This window comes from Chiloscyllium plagiosum, chromosome 33, assembly GCF_004010195.1.
Source record: "Chiloscyllium plagiosum isolate BGI_BamShark_2017 chromosome 33, ASM401019v2, whole genome shotgun sequence".
Classification (NCBI taxonomy): Eukaryota; Metazoa; Chordata; class Chondrichthyes; order Orectolobiformes; family Hemiscylliidae; genus Chiloscyllium; species Chiloscyllium plagiosum.
In genome coordinates, this window is record NC_057742.1 from 35,038,990 (window position 1) to 35,063,673 (window position 24,684).

At 41.2% G+C, this 24,684-nt stretch overlaps 1 protein-coding gene across 1 annotated transcript in view; it reads left to right on the forward strand.

Moving 5' to 3' along the window:
• Positions 1-24,684, forward strand: part of LOC122540015 (vesicle-fusing ATPase) — a 278,045-nt gene that overhangs the window by 155,479 nt on the left and 97,882 nt on the right. Inside the window, exons 16-17 of the mRNA XM_043675302.1 lie at positions 4,029-4,095; positions 14,304-14,383. Coding sequence (XP_043531237.1) covers positions 4,029-4,095; positions 14,304-14,383 — 147 coding nt within the window. The remainder of the gene's footprint in view (positions 1-4,028; positions 4,096-14,303; positions 14,384-24,684) is intronic.

Below are 24,684 nucleotides of genomic sequence, written 5' to 3' on the forward strand. Positions count from 1 at the left end.
GTGCAGAGGAGATTTACTAGGATGTTGTCTGGTATGGAGGAATGTCTTACGAGGAAAGGCTGAGGGCCTTGAGGCTGTTCTCGTTAGAGAGAAGGTGGTTGAGAGATGACTTAATAGAGACATACAAGATAATCATAGGGTGGACAGGGAGAGCCTTTTTCCAAGTATGGGGACGGCAAACATGAGGGGACACAACTTTAAAGTGAGGGGAGATATGTATAAGACAGATGTCAGAGGTAGTTTCTTTACTCAGAGTAGTAAGGGTATGGAATGCTTTGCCTGCAATGGTAGTGGATTCGCCAAGTTTAAGTGCATTTAAGTCTTCATTGGACAGGCATATGGACGTATATGGCATAGTGTAGGTGGAATGGACTTCAGATTAGTATGACAGGGCGGTGCAACATTGAGGGCTGAAGGGCCTGTACTGCGCTGTAATGTTCTATATTCTATCTGCCACCCTCCAATCATCTGGTACTACTCCAGTGGACAGTGAGGACGCAAAGATCATTGTCCAAAGACGCAACAATCTCTTCCCTCGCTTACTGTAGAAACCTTGGATATATCCCGTTTGGTCCAGGGGACTTATTTATTCTTATGTTTTTCAAATTTTTCATCACATTCTCCTTCTTAACATGAACCTGTTGGATCATATCAGCCTGTTTCACGCTATTCTCACAAATGACAAGTTCCCTCTCCATAATGAATACTGAAGTAAAGTATTCATTAAGAATCTCCCCTACCTCCTCCGACTACAGGCACAAGTTCCTTACACTATCCCTAATTGGCCCTCCCCTCACTCTATCCATCCTCTTGTTCCTTACATGAGTATAGGATGCATTAGGGTTTTCCTTAATCCTACCAGTTAAAGCTTTTTCATGCCCCTTTCTAACTTTCCTAAGTCTATTCTTCAGTTCCTTCCTGATTACCTTGTAATGTGTAGAGCCCTGTCTGATATTTGCTTCCTCAACCTTCTTTCTCTTGACTCAATGTCCCCTTGTCACACAAGGTTCCTTCACCCTACCATCCCTTCCTTACCTCAATGGGACAAACGTGTCCAGCGCTAATAGCAAGTTCTCCCTAAGCAACCTCCACATTTCCGTTGTGCATTTTCCTGAGAGCACCTGTTCCTGATTTAGGTGCCCAGTTCCTGCCTAATAATATAATTCCTCCTCCCCCAGTTAAATACTTTCCCATACTGTCTGCTCCTATCCCTCTGCATGACTATAGTAAAGTTCAGGAAGTTATGATCACGATCATCGAAATGGTCTCCTAGTGAGAGATTGTCACGTGTACCTGGGTACATTGAAAAGCTTTGTTTGTGAGCAGTGTAGTCAGATCATAGCAAGGACAGTCAGATCATAGAATGAGAAAAGCTTGGGCGAGTAAGACATACAGGTTACATCGCACAGGATGTGCACGAGGCAAGATCAGCATTATTTGAAGTTAGAGAGTCCATTCATCAGTCTAATAATGACAGGGAAGAAGCTGTTCTTGAACCTGCTGGTGTGTGTATCTTCTGCCTGATGAAAGAGGTTGGAGGAGCGCATTACTAGGATGGGATGGGTCTTTGATGATGGCAGCCTTTCTGTGGCATCGAGAAGTGTAAATGGAGTTCATGGATGGGAGGTTGGCTTCTGTGGTGGTCTGGGCTGTGCACACAACCTTCTATAGTTTCTTATGGTCCTGGGCAAAGCAGTTGCCATACCAGACTGTTATGCACCTGGGCAGTATGCTTTCTATGGTGCCTCTAAAAGTCGGTGGGGGTCCTTACGAACATGCCAAATTTCCTCAGCAGCTTGAAGAAGAGGCATCGTTGTGCCTTCGTGATAGTCGCATCTTCATGGGAAGTCCATGAAACGTTGTTGGTTATCACCATTCCTAGGAATGTGATGCTCTCCACCTTCTCAATCTCCACTCCGATGATGTAAATGGGAGTGTTTTCTCCTCCTTTTCTTTTTGAAGTCAATGATCAGTTCTTTAGTTTTGCAGACATTGAGAGAGAGGCTGTTATCATTGAATCATGTCATCAAGCCCGCTCTGTCATTTCTGTATTCAGACTCATCGTTGTTTGATATCTGTCCAACCATGGTGTCATCAACAAACTTGTAGGTCGTGTTGATTTGGAATTTAGCTACACATTTGTGGGAGTACAGGGAGTACAGCAGGTGGCTGAGAATGCATCTTTGGGGGTCTCCAGTGTTGTGTTATTGTGGAGGAGGTATAGTTGTCTATCTTCACTGATCATGGTCTATGGGTCAGGAAGCTGAGGATCTAGTTACAGAGGGCAGAGTTGAGATCTAGGTCTCAGTTTTGCGATCAGTCTGGAAGGGATTATGTTTTTGAAGGCAGAGCTGTGGTCGATAAGCAGGAGTCTGAAGTAGGTGTCCTTGTTGGCCAGATGTTCCAGGGATGAGTACAAGGCTAGGGGAATGGCATCTGCTGTACCTGTTATGTCGGTAGGCAAATTGCAGGGGATTGAGGCAGGCAGGGCAGCTGGAGTTGATGTGGTGCATGACCAGCCTCTCGAAGCACTTCATGATAATAGAGGTCAAAGCCACTGGGCAGTAGTTATTAAAGCATGTTGCATGTGCTTTCTTAGGTACTGGGAAGACGGTGGTCTTCTTGAAGCAGGTGGGGACTTCGGCTTGTAGAAGGGAGAGGTTGAACATGTCAGTGAATACCTCTGCCGGCTGGTCTGCACAGGATCTAAGCACACAGACGAGGGTTCTGTCTAGGTCTATTGCTTTCCTTGGGTTGGCTCCCAGGAAGGCCGATCTGGCATCTGCTGTAGTGACGGAGGGAGCAGGTGACACCGCACCACTGGCATTCTGCTTGAACCCATCCGGAGAATTGTGTCTTTGTCCATTATCTAATTCTGCTTCATTTTGTATCCGGTCATGTTGTTTAGGCTTTGCCATAGGTGGCAGGAGTCGGTATGGTTGCTTTGGGTCTCTAACTTAGTGCGGTACTGCCTCTTGGCATCCCTGGCTTTGCGGACTCAAATCTGGATTTTCTGTACTGGTCTGGATTGTCTGACTTGAATGCTGCATGCCTGGTTTTCAGTAGGGAGTGGATTTCCTGGTTTATCCAAGGTTTCTGTTGGGGAACATATGGATTGATTTCTTTGGCACGCCTTTGCTTATGAAGTCCATGACGGTGCTAGCGAACTCGTCTAGATTTCCTGTTCAGTACTTGAATCAAAAGGGAAGCTAGAATGGGAGGTGCTAAAAAAAGGATCTGGCTAGATAATGTAATCTAGTTGGGAGAAGGCTTGTATAAAATATAGACCAATTTCTTTGTAAATTCTATACAAATGTTGTGGGTAATGTATGATTCAATGAGTATGACTATGTCAGGCTGTCGCTTGACCAGTTGTCTTTTCCAGTGCCTAGGTTGATTCCAGATGATCTTTTGGTTTCATTTCTTTATTGACACTTCCTAGTGATTGAGACAACTGAGTGGCTTGCTCAGCAATTTAAGATGGCAGCTGAGAGTTAACCATTTTGCTGTGGATCTGAAGTCATTTGTAGGCTAGATCAGGTGAGAAAGGCAGATTTCCTTCCCTGAGGGACATTAATGAGCAAGATGGGTTTTGCTGAATGTGAAATTATAAATAATAGTTCAAGAAATATTCACAGAATGTAGGGGAGAAAGGACGATGAGGATAGATGGAGCTGCCATGGCCCTCAGTGCATTGTCAACTTTCTGACCTGTAACATTCTGGATCATACATGTTTTGGCACTTTGATAAATGTTGGGTACAAAATACTGAAATTGGACCTTAGGTCTTAACAAGTTTCATTATCATGAACCTGAGGAATGATTGCCAGGTAGAGTATAATATAGTTTGTTGGCAGGAGCAGAGTGTATAACAATGTTATTGAAATTTGTTGAGGACATTGAAACATTAGACTGAAGAATAATATACATTTCACTGTAGAACCTTTCCATTTACAAAGACAGATATGTTACCACAAGCCTAACTGATGTATTATTTAATAATCTTATCTATTAATTTGTGTTGACAGATCTTTGAGGATGCATACAAGTCTCAACTGAGCTGTGTTGTGGTTGATGACATTGAGCGACTGCTAGGTAAGCAGAGAGATATCTTGCCTACCAAGGTACTTGACTGTTTCAAACTTTGCACATGGCTTTGTTCTGCGGTTAACCCAAGAAGCCACTTGTCACAATAGACTGGAAGTAGCTACTGTCAAATTACCAGTACTAGTTATGTTTCATAAATGCATTAGTTTCATGTCAAACATTGAAGCCATGGGTGAGAGATCTGAGGCTGCAGTGAGGGCACTGACATATAAGATAATGGCTAACCCAACTGGTCAACCAGCGCTCTGAAACAAACTTTTGACAAGATTCGGAAGGGTAGATGCAGGAAGGATGTTTCTCCTGGCTGACAAGATGTGGTTTAGGACCAGACAGTATAGTTTCAGATTAAAAGATTGTTAATTTAGATTAGTTTTTTTTAGATTAGATCCCCTACAGTGTGAAAACAGGCCCTTCGGCCCAACCAGTCCACATTGACCCTCTGAAGAGTAACCCACCCAGACCCACTTTCCTCTGACTAATGCACCTAAAACTATGGGCAATTTAGCATGGCCAATTCACCTGACCAGCACATCCTTTGGAAGAAACCGGAGCACCCGGAGGAAACCCACACAGACACGGGGAGAATGTGCAAACTTCACGCAGTCACCCGAGGCTGGAATCAAACCTGGGACCCTGGTGCTGAGAGGCAGCAGTGCTAGCCACTAAGCCACCGTGCCGCCATCATAGTACTATGATAAGGACTAATTTCTTCATTTAAAGGGTAGCAAATCTTTGGAACCCTGTACCCCAGAGGACAGTGGTGGCCCAGTCATTGAATATATTCCAGACCAAAATTGATAAATTTCAAGATATTGAAGGAATAAGGGCATTATGTGAGAAAGATCAGCCATGGTCTACTTGAAATGGCAGAACCAACTGGAAGCTTAAGAAATAGGAACAGGAGTAGGTCATTCTGCCTCTTGAGCCTGCACCATCATTGCCTAGGATCATGACTGTTGCCAGGGTTGGAGGTTTGTGCTAAAGGGAGAGCCTGAATAGGCTGGGGCTGCTTTCTCTGGAGTGTTGGAGGCTGAGGAGTGACCTTATAGAGGTTTATAAAATCATGAGGGGCGTGGATAGGGTAAATAGAAAAGGACTTATCCCTGGGTGAGTCCAGAACTAGAGGGTATAGGTTTAGGGTGAGAGGGGAATGATTTAAAAATGACCTAAGGGGCAATTTTTTCACATCAAGGGTAGTGTGTATAGAATGAGCTGTCAGAGGAAGTGGTGAAGGCTGATACAATTACAACATTTAAAATGCTTCTGGTATGAATAGGAAGAGTTTAGAGGGATATGGGCCAAGTGCTGGCAAATGGGACGAGATTAGTTTTGGATATCTGGTCAGCATGGACGGGTTGGACCAAAGGATCTGATTCTGTGCTGTACGAATCTATGACTATGACTGTTTCAACGTTGTTCACATCCATTTTCCTGCCCTTTCACTGTACTCCTTGATTCCCTTTCTAATCAAGAATTTATCTATCTCAGATTTAAATGTGCACAAGGACTCTACCCTCTACAGCTCTCTGTGGCAAGGACTTCCAAAGACGCTCAATCCTCTGAGAGAAGAAATTCTTCCTCATCTCAGTGATAAATTGGTGCCCTTTTATTCTGAGATTATGCCCACTGGTCCAGACTACTCCTGCTCCTATTCTGCGTTTCTCTGAACCTGAGGATCTGCCCAGGGATCTAAATAAGATTATGGCAGTGTATTCCAGTTGTAACTCAATTAGATCATGTTTGGGAATCCCTCTCAGCCAGGGACCCATTGTCAAAGTAGTTATGTTTACTGGTTGGATTCCAGTATGTTGCTTACTAGAATATGTGTCTGAACACCGTGCTAAAAGGTTAAGGGATACGATTTGTGTATTTTCCATATAAATTGTTGTTTTTGGACTATCACAGACAGTTAAACACCTTTTCATGGTATTGGAATGTGGACAGTATAATGATGCAAGTTGCGTAGCCATCATTGGCTGTGAGCTCAAGTCACTGGATTGCAGTTTCTTACACTTCAAATCTGATATGAATCATCTTCAGACCTAATAGGAATTGGAAATTTCTTTTTTTTTATACTTTTGACTGAGGCGAAGGAGGGTAAGAGATGGTGTAGAGGCCCAGTGTAAAAGGCAAAAGCTTGCTAACTGAGGCGAAAGACAAGTAGAGGTGTATAATCGGTGTAAATTAAGGTGTGAAAGGATGAAAATGGGGGCTGGGATGGGGAGAGGTTAGTAAGAATGTAAGGAAAACATTAGGTCAGGCACTGAAGTTGTGGAATTCAGTGTTGAGTCCTAAAGAGTGTTGTTCATCAAACTTGTATTGTGCTTCATTGGAACATTACAGCAGGCCCAGGACACAAAGGTTAGCATGAGAGTAAGAGGCTTTGTTGAAATAAAAGATCAGGATCATTCCTACTGATAGCCAGAAGTGTTCTGCAAAGTGGCCACCCAGTCTGCATTTGGTCTTGCCACTGTAAAGGAGACGGCATTATGAGTACAGTACAAGTACAAGTAAAACGCTTCTTCAACTGGAGTATTTGAGCTGTTAAACAATGAGGATAGAGGAGGTGAATGGACCCATTGTCTGATTCATTTCCTGCACTTTTGTCCTCACCTCTCCTGTCCTTTCCAGAACAATCATAAGATTCCCTTTATTCTCACTTTCTACGACACTAGTCTGTTCATTCAAAGATCATTCTTTACATTTCTGCTGCCTCCAGCAGCATGCCACCAGCAAATGATCTTCCCCTCCCCTGCTTGTATTTCACAGGGACTGTTCTCTGTGCTACCCTCTAACATTAATCCATCACCTGTAAAAATGTCTTCACTCCACCATGACACCATCCCATTTTGTGTTTGTTTCTGATTTTCAGCATCCACAGTATTTTGCTTTTATTATACTGTCAGTGAGCCAGGTTTGAAATAATATCCGTGTATAAAGTAGGAAACAAAGCTGCCAATTTGCAAGCAGAGTGCCCAACGAACAAGAATGAGATCATGACCAGATCCACTGTTGTTGGTTGAGGGTTAAGTATGAGTCAGGCATTGGGGCGAACTTCCTGCCCTCCTGTGAAATATTACCATGAGATTTTTTACATCTGCCTGTGAGGACAGCCAAGGGCTTGTTTAATGACTGTGTAAAAAGTGCACATCTATTTGGATCGACCAAAGGAGGAAAATATTGTAATAATGTTGCTCAGTGTAGTCTGAATTCCACCCATACTCTACTCAGTAGACAAACCCTCCTCAACAACCTCCCTTCCTGCAGCTGTTATACTATCCCTGATTAGCAATGCCAGTCCCTCACATCCTCTATCTCCCTCCCCAATACTTTTGAAACATCTAAACCTTGGAACATCCAAAAACCATTCCTGCCTCTGTGATATCCAAGTGTCTGTAATGGCTATAACATCATAGTTCCAAGTATTGATCCATGCTCTAAGTTCATTACCCTTATTCCTGACACTTCAACCCATCAACCTATTACTGCAACTTTGCCCTATCAACTGTCTACCCTTCTTCACAGACTCTCTGCACACTATATCTGTCTGTTCACCAACTAGGAGAAAGTGAGGACTGCAGATGCTGGAGATCAGAGTCAAGAGCATGGTGCTGGAAAAACACAACAGGTCAGACAGCATCTGAGGAGCAGGAGAATCGACACTTTAGGCATATGATGAAGAGCTAATGCCCAAAACATTGATTCTCCAGCTCCTCAAATGCTGCCTAACCTGCTGTGCTTTTCCAGCACCACAGTCTCAACTCTGTTCACCAGCTACTCCATTCTCTGATCCATAACTGCGATTCCCATTCCTCTGGCAAACTAGTTTAAACTCTCTCTAAGAGCTCTAGCAAACCTTCTGCCCAGGATATTGCTACCCCTCCATTTCATCCTCCTTGTACTGCTCCCGTCTCCCCCAGAAGGTACCCAATGATCCACATATCTGAGGCCCTCCCTCCTAAAACCAGCTCTGCAGCCATGTGTTCACCTGCACTCACTCTCTGTTCCTAGACTCACTAGCTTGTGGCACCAGTAGCAATCTTGAGATTACTACTCTGCTCATCTGACCTTTTTTAGCTTTCAAACTAACTCCCTTGATTCACTTTTCAGGTCCTCATCCCTTTTCATAGTTATGTCATTGGTACCAATGTGTACCACAACTTCTGGCTGCTCTCCCTCCTCCTTAAGAATCCAGTAAAGTCAATCTGAGGCATCCCTGAATTGGCACCTTGGAGGCAACATACCAACCGGGAGTCTCATTCGTGATTGCAGAATCTCCTGTCTGTTCCTCTAACCATTGAATCTTCTATCACTATCACTCTCCTATTCTCCCCCTTCCCTTCTGAACCACAGAGCCAGGCTCAGTGCCAGAGAGCTGGCCACTTAGGCTTTCCCTTGGTAAGTATCCCCCCCCCTCCCCACAACATTATCTAAAGTGGTATACTATTAAGGGGATTAGCCACAAGCGATCCCTGCACTGACTGCCACTGCCTTTTCCCTCTCCTACCAGTCATCCAGCTACCTTTATCCTGTAACTTAGGTGTGACTATCTCCCTATAACCTCTCTCTATCACCCCCTCAGCTTCCCGAATGATCCAAATTTCTCCAGCTCCAGTTCCCTAACGTAGTCTGTGAGGAGATTGCGTTGGGTGCACTGCTTGCAGGTGAAGTCAGCAGGCTCACCAGTGGTGACCTTTCCCTCTGACATCCTGTAAGAGGAGCATGCAACTTCCCTAGCTTCCATCCTCTCTGCTCTAAATTGCCAAAAGAGATTTAAAAAAAACTTTACCTCACCAACCCTCCACAAGAGGTATTTCTTTTTTTGGACAGAGGACGAAGATAGGTAGAAGTCATTACACCTGTAGTGTTTCAGGTGTAGCCACTGCCCCAATATTTAGATTACATTACAGTGTGGAAACAGGCCCTTCAGCCCAACAACTCCACACCGCCCCGTCGAAGCGCAACTCACCCATACCCCTACATTTACCCCTTACCTAACACTACGGGCAATTTAGCATGGCCAATTCACCTGACCTGCACATCTTTGGACTGTGGGAGGAAACCGGAGCACCTGGAGGAAACCCACGCAGACACAGGGAGAACGTGCAAACTCCACACAGTCAGTCGCCTGAGGCGGGAATTGAACCCGGGTCTCAGGCGCTGTGAGGCAGCAGTGCTAACCACTGTGCCACTGTGCCGCCCATATATTTCTTCACTTATCATGTTGACTATTCCTAATCAGTCCTTGCCTTTCCAAATACATGTAAATCCTGTCCCTCAGGATTTCCTCCCAACAACTTGCTGACTACTGATGTCAGGCTCACGAGTCTATAGTTTCCTATCTTTTCCTTACCATCTTTCGTAAATAGTAGCACCACATTAGCCAATCTCCACTCTTCTGGCACCTCACCTGTGACTATCAATGATACAAATATCTCAGCAAGGAGCCTAGCAATCCCTTCCTAAGCTTTCCACAGAATTCTAGGTCAGGTCCCGGCGATTTATCCACCTTTATGTTTTGAGACTTCAAACACCACCACCTCTGTAATATGGACTTTTTTCAAAATGTCACTATCATTTCCCCACATTCTATATCTTCCATGTCCTTCTCCACAGTGAATACTGATGCAAAATACTACTTTAGTATCTCCCCTATTTCCTGCGGTTCTGCACATTGGCTGCCTTGCTGATCTTTGAGGGGCCTTATTCTTGCCCTCGCTACCCTTTTGTCCTTAACATAGTTGGATTCTATAACCCTGTTTGCCAAAGCTATCTCATGTCCACTTTTTGCCCTCCTAATGTCCGTCTCAAGTATACTCCTAATGCCTTTATACTCTTCTAAGGATTCACTCAATTTCTGCTGTGTATACCTGACATATGCTTCCTCCTTTTTCTTAACCAAAACCTTAATTTCTTTAGTCGTCTAGCATTCCCTACACCTACCAGCCTTGCCTTCACCCTAACAGGAACGTACTGTCCCTGGATTCTTGTTATCTCATTTTTGAAGTCTTCCCTTTTTCCAGCCATCCCTTTACCTGAAATATCTGCCCTCATTCAGCTTTTGAAAGTTCTTGCCTAATACCATCAAAATTGACCTTCCTCCAAGTTAGAATGTCAGCTTTTACATCCAGTCTCTCCTTTTCCATCGCTATTATAAAACTAATAGCATTATAATTGCTGGCCCCAAAGTGCTCCCCCAGTGACACCTCTGTCATCTGCCCTGCCTTATTTCCCAAGAGTAGGTCAAGTTTTGCACCTTCTGTAGTAGGTACATCCACATACTGAATCAGAAAATTTTCTCGTACACACTGAACAAATTCCTGTCCATCTAAATGCTTGACACTGTGGCAGTGCCAGTCTTTTTTTGGAAAGTTAAAATCCTCTACCATAACCACCCTATTACTCTTATAGATCCAATCTCCTTACAGATTTGTTTCTCAATTTCCCACCGATTATTGGGTTGTCTCTAAAACAATCCCAATAAGGTGATCATCACTTCCTTATTTCCCAATTCCACCCAAATAACTTCCCTGGATGGATTCCCAGGAATACCCTCCCTAAATACAGCCATAATGCTATCCCTTATCAAAAACGCCAAACCTCTCTTCTCTTGCCCCCCTTTCTATCCTTCCTGTAGTATTTGTATCTTGGAACATTAAGCTGCCAGTCCTGTCCATCCGTGAGACACGTCTCTGTAATTGCTATGAGATCCCAGTCCCATTTTCCTAACCATTCCCTGAGTTCATCTGCTATCCTTAGTAGGCCTCTTGCATTGAAATAAATGCAGTTTCATTTATTAACTTATTTATTAACATTCATTAACTTATTCACTGCTTTGTACTCCTTGCCCTGATTATTTGACCCCCTCCTTTTCCCAACTGTACCAGTCTCAAATTGATCTCTTTCCTCACTATATCCCTATGTCACACTCCTCCACCTTACTAGTTTAAATCCTCCTGAGCAGTTGTAGCAAATCTCCCTGCCAGCATATTTGTCCCCTTCCAATTGAAGTGTAATCTGTCCTCCTTATGCAGGTCAATTCTACCCCAGAAGAGATTTCAAAAATGTGAATTCCTCTCCCCTGCACCAACGCCTTAGCCATGCTTTCATACTCTTTCCTCCTGTTCCTACTTTCACTAGCTCATAGCACCAGGACTAATCTGGATATTACTTCCTTTGAGAACCTCCTTTTTAAATCGTTGCCTAACTTTGTATTTGTCCTTCCTATGTTGTTAGTTCCAATGTGTACAGCGACCTCCTCTAATATGGATCAAATGGCAGTGGAGGAACATTAAAGGGACAATGTTCATTGTGACACAAAGTTTAGATGGGTTGGAAAAAGTTAAAGGATTAATCCAGAGTAATAATGATTTACTAGGGAAAGCCACCTACAAAGAGTAAGAATGAATCTGGCCCAGATAAATTGGGCTCAAAGAGTAGTAGGCAAATCTGTAACCGAACAAAGGAGTATGACTTCAATGGTGGGGTACCTTTTATAGAAATACTTTAATAGTCACTTTAATAGTTGTGAAAGTTAGATTCATTGAGCAAAATCAGCAAGAATCTGTTCAGGGCAAATTTTGTTTAACTAACTTGAAGTATTTTGATGAGCTACAGAGAATGTTGATGAATATAGTGCTGTTGGTATGGTGTATATGGGCTTCCAAAAGGCATTTGATTAAGTGCCATGCAACCTAACATAAAGTTAGAGCTCATGAAATTGAAGTAACAGTAGCAACACAGATGTGAAATTGACTGAGTGACAAGAAGCTGAGTACTGGTAAACGGCTGTTTTGTAAACTGAAGGAAGTTTAATAATGGAGTTTCCTAGGGATCAGTATTATTGATGACCTAGACTTTAGTGTACAGGACTAATCTGCTTAGAGAAACAAAGATTGAGAAGAAATTTTGTAGAGTTTTTTGGAGTCATGAGGTATCTACATAGAGCAGATGGGAAGCAACTGTTGCCTTTGGCAGAAGGATCAGGAACCAGAGGGCATGGATTTAAGGGAATTAGCAAAATAAGCTGTGGCACAGGAGGTGAACCATTTTCACACAGTGGTTAGGGTCTAAATGCATTGCTTGAGAATGTGATGGAGGCAAAGTGAGTTGAGGCTTTCAAAAGAGAATTTACTTATGACCTGAAAAGGAAAATATAGCAGAGCAGAGCTATGGGTAAAATGCAGGGCACTGGACTTGGATTAATTGATTCCTTTGGAGGGCTAACTGAGATGTGCTAACCTACGTGATGACCAGCTGTGTGCTATGACTGTGTGCTATGTGTTTATCATTCATTGACCATGCAGCACTCTCTCAGTAATACGCTCAGTGAATGTCAACTTGAGTTTTGCTCTTAAACCTTCTGTGCAGAACAGAGCATAGTAGTGGAAGGGTGTTTTTCAGATTGGAGATCTGTGACTAATGGTGACCAGAGATCAGTCCTGGGACCTCTGTTTGTAATTTATGTAAATGATTTGGAAAAGAAATTAAGTTGTCTGACTAAGTTTGCAGACAACACAAGGATTTGGGGAGATGTGGCTCGTGAGGAAGTTTGCCAGAGGATACAGTGTAATATTGGTAGGTTTGACATTTGGGCAGAGAAATGGCAGATGATGTATGCACTAAAGGGCCCACCCTTAGTCGCACCAACATACAGAGGTCTAGGTGTACAAGTGCACAGTTCCCTGAAAGTGGCAACACAAGTGGATAAGGTAGTCAAGATGGCCATGTGTCATGCTTGTCCTTGTCAGTCAGGATGCAGTGTGTTAAAATTGACAAGTCATGTTGCAACTGAACAGAACTTTAATTCAGTCACATTTGGTTCTGGTTGCCAGACTACCAGAAGGATGTGGAGGCTTTGGAGAGGTTACAGAAACAGATTGCCTGGTTTGCTTAGATTACTTAGTGTGGAAACAGGCCTTTCGGCCCAACAAGTCCACACCGACCCTCCGAAGAGCAACTCACCCAGACCCATTCCCCTACATTTACCCCTTCACCTAACACTATGGGCAACTTAACATGGCCAATTCACCTAACTGTGGGAGGAAACCAGAGCACCCAGAGGAAACCCACGCAGACACTGGGAGAATGTGCAAACTCCACATAGACAGTTGCTTGAGGCGGGAATTGAACTCTGGTCTCTGGCGTTGTGAGGCAGCAGTGCTAACCACTATGCCACCGTGCCGCCCAGGTGGAGGGTGTTAGCTATGAGGAGAGATGGACAAACCCCCTGGTTTGTTTAAATTTGAACATCACAGGATGAGGAATGATTTGATAGAAGTTTACAAAATTATCAGAGGTGAGGATAGAATGGATAGTTTTTTTTTCAAGGTAGAAATGTCAATTATTAGAAGATGTAGATTTAAGATAAAGGAGAGAAAGTTTAAAGGAGATGAGAGACAAGTTTTTATATAGAGGATGGTAAGTGCCTGAAATACATTACCAAAGAAGGTGGTGGAGGCAAATACAATAGCAACATTTAAGAGGAATCTTGTTAGCTACATGAATAAGCAGGGAACCGAGAGACGTGAGGCTGCATTGAGGCAAAAGGCCTTTTATATAGAAAGGCATCACGTGCCAAGGCAGTCTTGGTGGGCTGACGGGCCTGCTTCTGTGCAGTACTGTTCATTGTTTCTTTATTACAGAACTAAAATAGTAGACTCATAAGATAAAATTTGCAAGGCAACAAAATTAAGGGAGAGTTAACATTTGTTTGAAACCACTCACCAAATTTGGCGTTATCAAGCAGCAGTGACCTGAGGGTTTTGTGAACCTAAGCTGCCCTGTCACTTATTTGAAGGTGGCACATAGAATGAAAGTGCTACAAAAGTGGGGAGTTGTTCATGACCAAAATCTAGGTTAACTCTAATATCGGAGATGGAAAGTTGACTGAGGTCCCTGCTACTGAGTGTTGATCCCTGAGTAAAGACAAATCCATAGACTGAACAAACAGTTCTTTCTAGCCATATCGGAAATTAAAGGCAGTAAGTACCAAAAACTTTCATGCACTTTAGCTGTAATACTGCAAAAGATGGATGATCAGATATATCTGCGCTTTTGTACATGTTCCCTATAAAGAATAGGAACTTTATAGATGGACCAGATATTCGTGGATTCAAATTTCACCAAGGATTTGGGGAGCAGAGTATAGGAATAATAACTTTTTCAGAAAAACCTATTAATCTGTTTGATTTCAGATTATGTTCCAATTGGCCCACGCTTCTCAAACCTGGTACTTCAAGCACTACTGGTCCTGCTGAAGAAGTCATCTCCTCATGTAAGTGAAACATAGCTTAAACTAGACATGACTCCATATTATTTTATCATGTTTTCAATACCGCAATGGCTTTTAACTTTTCCTGGAATTTCCATGTATGTTGTTGAATTCATACTTCTCAGTTCATCTAAGTAGTTTCTTCAAGACATGTAGTGGAAATGAGAGAATTGTTTATTCATTGAGACTTAAAAACTTATGGGTTAAACCCGAAGGTAAATGCTCGTTTTGGCTTAGTGAAAGCTTGTTTTAGCTAGCCTCAAGCTTTTTCAGAAGCTGTATGTCTCCAGAATGGATTTTAGTACAAATCAGTCATTAAAATTCATATTAAATCCTTGATTTAATGTATTATGTACAATATGAAATATAGCAACTAAATCTGTGTCCACCTAGGTCTGGCAGAATGTGATGTGAATAACTACTGGATAATTTGTTTTGGTTGTATGATAAATATTTGCTAGGATATCAGAGGGGGCTCTTTATGTTCACCAAAGGGTGCAGAATCTGAAAGATGGCACCTCTGGTCATAGAATTATCAACTGAGATAATGTATCCAAGAATCTGTTGCAGAATTTAATCCCTCCTCAAGACCTTAAAACTCCAAGGTAACATTGCTACCCATTGAACCGTGTGCAGGGTCAGATTCTATACAGCTTAAACGTTTTGTGATGTATTCTATTTCACTTTTTGACCAAGCAGCACTATTGTAGTGTTGGAGTTGATATTGACAAATTTAGTTCACATCCAGGGTGTCATTTGGAATTATTCTGGTCTATATATCTGTGTCACATCAAGCTTGCTTTACCAGTTGGGAGCACTGTCTTCTAATAGTGACTGTTTGGAACATACTTTGGGCACCAGCGATTAATGCAACATTACATTTTGCGTGATTTAAAGATATGAGGAAGTTTTCTGAATTTCAGTGTAATGAAATTCTGGTTTCTCAACTTTCCTTGTAAGATGATAGGTGAAGGTTTCATAGGTGACCTTTGTTTATTGCTCAGAACCAAAAAGAATCCCATGTTTGTGAACTGAAAAGAAAACTAGAGAAGAAGATTCAATTGGTGGGGTAGATACAAAGTTTGTTATGAGAATTAAGTCGTCTTTTAATGTTTTGTGAAAAGCATTTTGTGTTTGATCAGTCTGAGTTGTTGCATGCTTCTGTTAATTTATGTGCGGTGAACCAAGCAGTTCTTGATTTGTCTCTGTATTTGCATGTGGTATTCTACTTTATTCAACTCTTGATGTGGTGCTTTCACAAGTACATCCATCCTTCCATCTGCCCTTTTCATACTTCTGCTGTGTTGCCATGGAATGTAGATTCTGAAGCTCCTACCCCTCTCACCAGGGATATCTGATTAGCATGGTTTCCAGTGTCAATCTTGTGAAAGATATTTGGTTTCCATCACTTTGTTATAAAAACAACTCACCGTTACGTGGCACATATAATATGGCAAACCATTCCATGACATTTTAGAAGTATGATAAGATGAACAAATGTTTGTGGAGCCAATGAAGAGATGTTACTAGTGAATACAAGTGCTGGATAAAGAATTAGGTTTTAAGAATGTATTTGATGGAGCAGAGGGAAGTAAAGAGATCAAAGGGATTTGGGACAAATTCTATAGCTTGGGCCTTAAATGACTTGATGGTTCACCAACTGGTCTAAGGATGAAGGAGTGAGAGGCGTGTAAAACTACAGAGTTGATGAATGCATAGCTGTAGAATTGGAACATTTTATAGAGAAAGGGAATTCAAGGCCATGGAGGGGATTTAAACCGGAGAATGATAATTTAAGATGCTGAAAAACTCTTGCTTAATATGGATTAACAAGCACAGGGCTGATAAGGGTTCGACTTGTTTTGATGTTTGACCTCCTATCAACAACCCCCACACACCCCATCCCTCCACATCACCCAATCAGAAAGTGTTAGAATAGTGGAGAGCAGAGTTCATTTAAAGTAGTGCTGAAGGTTTCAGAAGGGCATAGACAGTGATATCATAGGTGACCTTTGTTTATTGCTCAGAACCAAAAAGAATCCCATGTTTGTGAACTGAAAAGAAAGCTAGAGAAGATGATTCAATTGGTGGGGTAGATACAAAGATTGTTATGAGAATTAAGTCTTTTAAATTCTTATGGAATACATCAATGAGCTGTTCATCATTTTGTGTTTCCTTTAGCCTTAGGTTAGTTTTAAATTGCAATTCTTTGCATCATGTTCCTTTTATAAACTATTTTACAGGTGATTTTCTCCAAATAAAGGTGACATTCAGCAATTTCACTGAGTTCTATTTGGTAAAGATTTCTTTCCTTTTAGATCATCCTCACCATTTTGGAAGTCTGCAGCTGTTAAAACTTTTTACTGTAAAGCACATCATCTGCTTTTCCTTCTCCATCCATCTGTCTTTCTGAAAGTGCTAACTTTTGCTGATTACCATTCTTCAGGAGCCAGTCACCACCTCAACAATGACTTTGCAGTAGTTGGGTGACTGACTGGTTTCTCTTGGTATCTGCATCTGCACTCTGACATGGATCATTGGGTAAGGAGTGGAAACTGTTAACTTAGTTTTCCCCAATTTAACAGTTTCAAGCGTAATGTTGGCATCCTGAAATTTTACTTAGAAGCAACAAGCTGCATGCAGGTCAGATATAGAAACTGAATATTCTGGTATCCTCCATACCACAAAGTGCCATGACAGAGATTTCAGTGCAATTGCAAGGTCATTCCCGAAAATAAAAAAGGTTTAAAAAAATAATATATTTGCTCATTTATGGAGGCTTTGAGCTTAAAGTATTGGTGCTTTTGAAAATATGTAAAATTTTATCAATTCTGGCGGATGATCTTATCGAAACAAATTGCACAGCTCAAGTTTTACTTTAAATAAAGAAAACGGTCGCCTTCTGTGAAGTACTAAAGCTTAAAAGTCTTTTTTTTTAGAATTTAATGAGTGGTTTAATCTTACAAGTAAATTCAAGCGTCTGGCAAAGTGCAGTTAATTATAGGTCAGCCGATGGGATTATACACAAAGGTTTTATCGATGCAAAACTAAGTAAGAAGCAGCTGGAGAAAAATATTGGTGCTCAGTAATGAGCGTTATTGAAACCAATAATCCTTTTGCTGGATAACTGATTATATTCAAATCCTGTATGTCAGCATTCTGTCCGTTAACTTTTTGCATTTTCACTTGTAATTCCTGAAAATTACCTGTGCAAATTTGTTAAAGCTGCAGTGATTTCCATTCTGAGAAATGGGGCAGGAGCAAAGTTCATTGTGTAATTTATGATCCTGCCTCAAGAGGCAGTTTTCTATGTAAAGATGCAAGTTATGCCAGTTGTGACAAACTTTAAGAGATGTGGTAAATTGAAGTTGTTTTTCAGTGATTATCAGTTTACTTTTTTATTTCAAACTCTGTAATTGTAAGCAAAGAAAACTTAATCAATTACTGCATTTTTGGAAGTGATGTCTTTTGACAGAGATGTTGAACTGAAATCACATCTACATTCAGGTGAACATAGACTAACAATGGCACTATCTTGAAGAAGAGCAAGGCATGTCCCTTGTTCTCGCTAATATCTCTCAACTGATGCCTAAGTTGGATTGATCAATTCTCAATCCTATTCATCCAACATTGTTCTGTACAAAATGGTTGCTGCCTTTCCTAGTCTGCAACAATGACTACACTTCAAATGTACGTTATTGGCTGTAAAGCATTTTGGGGCATTGAGATCTTGAAACACTGAAGAATTGTGTATTTTCCTGTCTTTCATGGATAGTTTTTCCAGGTCCTGCCAAAGCATGAATTGGAAGAGATGATGTGATGAGTTTTGATTTGGATCTTGGAAATGTAAGGAGTTGCTTAGGTGTGGCATGAAGTGCTTCCAGCCTAGGAATGAAGAAGAGGAGATTGAAGTAGCTACAGTCCTACTAAGTAAATAAGGAAGATACTTGCTTTCTGGAATGCATTATTCTCAATTGATACAAACATAAAATTCAAATTTGGAACTTTTGCTTTGTGGCCAAAGGTTCTGAGCTCTAGCCCCACTTTAGGATGAGCACATAGTTTAGATTGAGGGAGTGGAACATTTACGTGAATAATGATACTTTCACCAAGTATTTGCGTGGGTATGAATAATCCTCTGACGCCTTTTAAGTAAGTTCCAGAAGTTCTTGAGTCATAACCAGCATTCATCTAATAACCCAAATTGCAAGACACATTTACTCACCATTCATGTCATTCCGACTCAGGGGAGTAGTGATTTTCCCTAGCCATGTCCAAAATTCAACTTGGGTAGACTACACTCGAGTGCTGTGAACAATTCTCATCTCTGCTTTACATAAATAAGGTCAGAAGTCACATGAAGCGATTTCAAATAAACCTAATCTTTCATAGCGCTGCCCCTACGTCTGGTGAAGCCTCCACCTGAAGTCTTCACTTCACCTGACGAAGGGGTAGTGCTCTGAAAGCTTGTGATTTCAAATACACCTCTTGAATTATAACTTGGTGTCGTGTGACTGCTGACCATGTCCACCCCAGTCCAACTCCAGCACCTCCATATCTTTGTTGTAAAACTGATAGAGATACTGGGGAAGCTATAAAGATGATTTTATAAGGATGATACCAAAGCTTTGTTATAATTTTCAAGACAGATTGGAGCACTTATCTTCAGAAAAAGAGCAAGTTCAGACGGTACCTACCTCTTTGAGGTCTTTGAAAAGAGGTGTAGGAGAATCAGTCTGAAACTTGCATGCTGGTACGTAAGATAATCATTATTGACTCTAGTGGGGAACTTGGGAGAAATGTTTCCAGATGAAATGGACAAAAATATGGAGATCTGTACTATAGGTAGTAAATAAGGGGAATCATTCGATACAGTTACAGGAAGCAAGCTAAGTACATGATGGTGATGACATTTCTTGAGTGAGGAGAAAGCTACACAAATTTTGGGTTAAACAATGGGGCTTGTGTGAACCACAGGAAAAAATACAAAACATGATGGTGCTGGCGAGTGAATTAATGGCCTGAATTTTACAGGAGTAAGTTAAATATAGGCAGTGTTTTTTTTAACAGGGAAACCAGATATCTTGGAGTTTTAATTCCATTACTGTTATCTTTCAGATCTGTCAGGTTTCTTATCTGGGAGTCCGCTTAATTGGCTTGAGGACTCTGCTTCAGGGGCAGACATGATTTCCAACCTTATGGGGTAGGGAGGCCCAGTTACCTTGGTGGGTTTAATGAGAAGGTAGGAAGATGCGCCTCATCTTCCTGGTCTAATTCATGAAGCTGTGTAAATATGATTGGCCTTTGTTAAAACCAAACTGGTTAAGTCAGAGGCTGCATACCTTTTTAAAATAACTAAGTTACCAACCTGCCTTTTGGAGCAAGGTAAACATCACACAACACCAAGTTATGGTCCAATAGGTTTATCTGGAAGCACTAGCTTTCAGAGCGCTGCTCCTTCATCAGGCCCCTCATAAACCTGTTGGACTATAACCAGGTGTTGTATGATTTTTAACTTTGTCCACCCCAGTCCAACACCAGTTTCTCCACATTCTGGGCGGATGTTGGCTGACCGATGTTTGCTCAATCTTCATTAAGGCAAAAGTGAGTTCGGGTTAAGTTTCAGAGTTTTGAAATTTTCACATCTTTTTCTGTTTGTTTAAATCCACCTTTACATTTCACTAATTGCAGTGATCACAAGGCAGCGTGACCTGAACTACTTTTTAATTCAAAATTATCCACTTGAGTTTTGAGACCCAATCAGGACCCTGGTTTCATCCAGAATCTTCAATCAAAGTTTGCCACGTTATATTGGGAAAGCTGTAGTTTTGTCAAGGAAATGCTGTTATTTAAAAATACAATTTAATATCTCTGGACCTGACCTGTGAGTCAGAAAAGAAAGATATACTTAGAATTATACAGAACCTTTCTCAATTTCAGGACCTCCCAAAGTGATTCATAGCCAATGAAATAGTATGGTCACTATTAAAATGTAGGAGAAATGGTGAACTAACAGGCATTAAGCACTTATTTGAATGTTTTACAGCCAAGATCAAATCAGCTAGCCTATAATGTAAATGACCTGACACCAGTGCTAACGGAGTTGCTACCAAGGTTGTATTCATTGCTTTTCAGGGATACAAGTAAATTGCTGTTGACTGCAACATTCGTGTCTGGCATAAATCTTGACAATTATAACCTTGTATGTATTTCTGTATATTTTTCTGTCCTAAGCAGACTGGTCACAAGGGAATTTTCTGAATAATGGTCAATGTGCTGTTGTTCTGCTGTAAAAGGGTCAGTTAGACTCAACGTCAGCTCTTTTCTCTCCTTACAGATGCTGCCAAACCTGCTGAGATTTTTCAGCATTTTCTCTTTTGGTGAAAGCAAATTGAGGATTGTTTTGTAATTGTTGTTCAATATAAAACAGAAATATGATTTTGTCTTTGTGCAAAGCATTAGAAAGGCCTTAACAAAAATTCTGTGTCTATCTTTGTACAAATGATGAAGGCCTGGCAAACATGCAAAGGAGGGCCACTCAATAATGAATAGCTTGAAGCCCTAATTGCCAGCATAGGTGGAGAGCTGGATGTTTTATAGTAGAACAATGTAGACATTAGATTTGGTGCATAGTAAGGAATGGGTTTTGGACAGCCAAGGATCCTGAATTTAAGATATTAGTATCCATATTGGGAAATACTTGTTTTTGCAGACAATAAACAATCTTAGGAATGAACATTCATTGTAGAGATTGCATAGAAAAATGGAAGAAATTACATTTATGTAGCATGTTTCAGGACCTCAATGCCCCAAAGTGCTATTACAGCCTAGGAAATAAGATGAAATAAGACATATGGCAGCCAATTTACACATAGCACAGACCTCTGAGTAGTAATGTGATAATGTCCAAATCTATTTTTGTAATTGTGGGATAAATATAGTTGGGACAGTGGGGTATGCGTCTTTAAAGTCATGTCATGGTATTTTTTGTGTAGGATATATGGGGTCTTACTTTAACTCCTTAGTCAAGGACAGCTTCTCAGATAGTACAGTATTATATCTGTACTGTGCCTGAGTGTGAGCCTCAATTTCTGGTGCTGTTTATGGTCCTTGAACCCAGCTTCTGCGTGGAGAGAATAGAACTACCAGAACCACAAGTGCAAGGGAGCTGAATGTATTCCTGAAACTAGTCAACCTAAGTGCTTTTAGAAGAGCAATTTCCATGTCAGTGCTTCTGATTTGTTTTGCTTGATCCTCACCTTCAGATTGCACTCTCTCTGCTTAGTTCATGATGTCCTCTGCGTTGTCTGTTCCATTTCGTCAGTATTCACATTGAAAAAAGACAGTGTTAGTGAGAATACGGAGATACAGGCTACTAGATTAGATGGGATTGCGGTTGACAAAGAGGAGGTTTTGGCAATTTTGGGAGATCTGAAAATAGATGAGATCCCTGGGCCAGATGGGATTTATCCTCGGATTCTCTGGGAAGCCAGGAAGGAGATTGCAGAGCCTTTTGCTTTGATCTTTGTCATCATTGTCGACAGGAGTAGTGCCAGAAGACTGGAGGATAGCAAATGTTGCTCCCTTGTTTAAGAAGAGGAGTCAAGACACCCTTGTAATTATAGACCGTGAGTCATAGTTCGGTTATGGGTAAGGTGTTGGAAAAGGTGATAAGAGATAGGATTTATAATCATCTGGAAAGGAATAAGTTGATTAGAGATCGTCAACATGGTTTTGTGAAGGTTAGGTTGTGCTTCACCAGCCGTATTGAGCTCTTCGAAAAGGTGACAAAACAGGTAGATGAAGGTAGAGTGGTTGATGTGGTGTATATGGATTTCAGTAAGGTGTTTGATAAGGTTCCACGTGGTAGGCTTTTGCACAATATATGGAGTTTTGGGATTGAAGGTAATTTAGCAGTTTGGATCAGAAATTGGCTAGCTGAAAGAAGACAGAGGGTGGTGGTTGAAGGGAAATGTTCATCCTGGAGCTCAGTTATCAATGTTGTGCCAAGGATCTGTTTTGGAGCCACTGCTGTTGTCATTTTTATAAATGATCTGGATGTGGGTGTAGAAGGATGGGTTAGTAAATTTGTGGATGACACTAAGGTAGGCAGAATTTTTGGTAGTGCCAAAAGATGTTGTGGGTTACAGAGGGACAGAGATAAAATGCAGAGCTGGGCTGAGAAGTGGCAAATAGAGTTTAATGCGGAAAAGTGTGAGGTAGTTCACTTCGGCAGAAGTAACTGGAATTCAGAGTACTGGGCTACTGGTAAAATTCTTGGCAGTGTAGATGAGCAGAGAGATCTAAGTCCGAGTGCATAAATCCCTGAAAGTTGCCACACAGGTTGATAGGGTTGTTAAGGCATATGGTGTGTTGCCTGCAACAGTGGTAGACTCACCAACGTTAAGGGCTTTTAATTGGGCATTGGTCATACATATGGAAAATAATGGATCAGTGTAGGTTAGATGGGCATCAGATTAATTTCACAGGTTGGCTCAACATCAAGGGCTGAAGAGCCTGTACTGTGCTGTAAAGTTCTGTGTTCTCGCACTTCTGCTGTCAATACTTCCTTTCTATCTAAGAATCATGATGAAGTTTTCCTTGTCTTCATCTTCCATCCCACTGGATTATGTATTCACAAGACCAGCCTCTGCTATTTTCATCATCCTCCACTAGATGCCATCAAGAGCATCTTCCTTTCTCTTTCAACATTCTGAAGAGATCGTTCCTACAGTGATACCATGATAAAAAGAGAACAGTTCTAGTGAAATGATATCACCCTGAAACAGTAGCTCAATGCGTGTCTTCACAGAAACTGCTGAACCTACTGAGTATTTCGAGCTATTTTTATTGATTACCTCCAATTTCTGACATTGACAGTATTTTGCTTCTGCTTTGAGGAGGAGTGTCCAGTTGTCAGTCGGTTTTACTGGGCAGTCTGTCTCGAGGGGCCAAAGAAGAATTGGCTTTATTTCACCTTTTTTTTTTGTATTTTGTCAGAAGATTATGGCAGGAAGGGAAGATACATGGAACTAACTTCGTGACCATGTGCACTATCACAGATTTGGTGGATAAGTGGTTTTCCTGTGTACTTGTATTGCAGTAGAACTGGGTCAGATTTGCCACCAATTAAGCCCCTGTTCAAACATTGGAAAAGGTACTGTGTCTTGCATGTATTCTCTGATGGAATGTATGAAGAAAAACAGAGGCTGAATTAATTGCATAAGGAATGACAATGGAAAAAAAAACACCACCATTTCGACTGGGACAACACATCTATCCTGGGACAGGCTAAGCAAAGACGTGCAGAGAATTCCTAGATGCCTGGCACTCCAACCACAATGCCATAAACAAACACAGAGATCTAGATACCATCTATCAACCCCTCAGAAAATGAACAGGAAATGACATCATCACAACCCCCGGGAACCCCATCCAGGAGAAAGATATAAATAGAAAGCAGGAGACAACAGCTTCGCTTCACTTGGAGGTTGCCACTGATGATGTTACCTAGCCAGGTAATGAAATGTCTGGATATCAAACCTATAGCTCAGCGAGCAAACCTACACCTTGAATGACAATGAGTTCGAGTTAGGTCAGTATTGCATACAAATTATAAAATATACAATGGCAACGTGCAGTATTTAATATAATTTGCTGCCTTGTGACAAACTAAGATGCCATTTAGATTGCAGTTAGTTGTCCACTTTAAAATGTCACACAGCCTGCAAAAAATGTTTAAAATATTGGATTTAAATGTACAGGCCATAATGGGGAAAAAAAGTAAAGATGGATTTGGTAGAAGCAACTGTAATTGGGAACAAATGGTTTAGATGGGTTTATGCCTGCTGTGATAGAGTTGTGCTTCAGTAAAGCAACTTGAGCAGAAAAATTATTTGTTAAAATATATCTGATGGTAGCGAATTATGTGTTCAACATACACAGATTGAATAATTGTAAACAGCAAAAGTGGTGCGAAGGTTAGCCAGTTCACAAATCTATCTAAGCCAAGTGGTGCAATATTTATGCTGGATACCCCTTCTCTTTGGTTTTTGCTTATTCATTTTTCATGTGTCTGATAATTGAGCTTTTTTTTTCATCTGTTCCTTGTATTTCTCTGTGTATCTTTCATTTCTGATTTCTCTATTGTTGCACAAATATTAGTTTAATTTTGCATTTGATATTTTCCCATGGAAGAAAAAGCTATCCAGTCATATTGCAAGGAAAATACTTGTCACCATGACAGTTCATCTCCACCTCAAAATGTATTTACTGATCTCATCTTTCAGTCCAGTAGCTTCTTT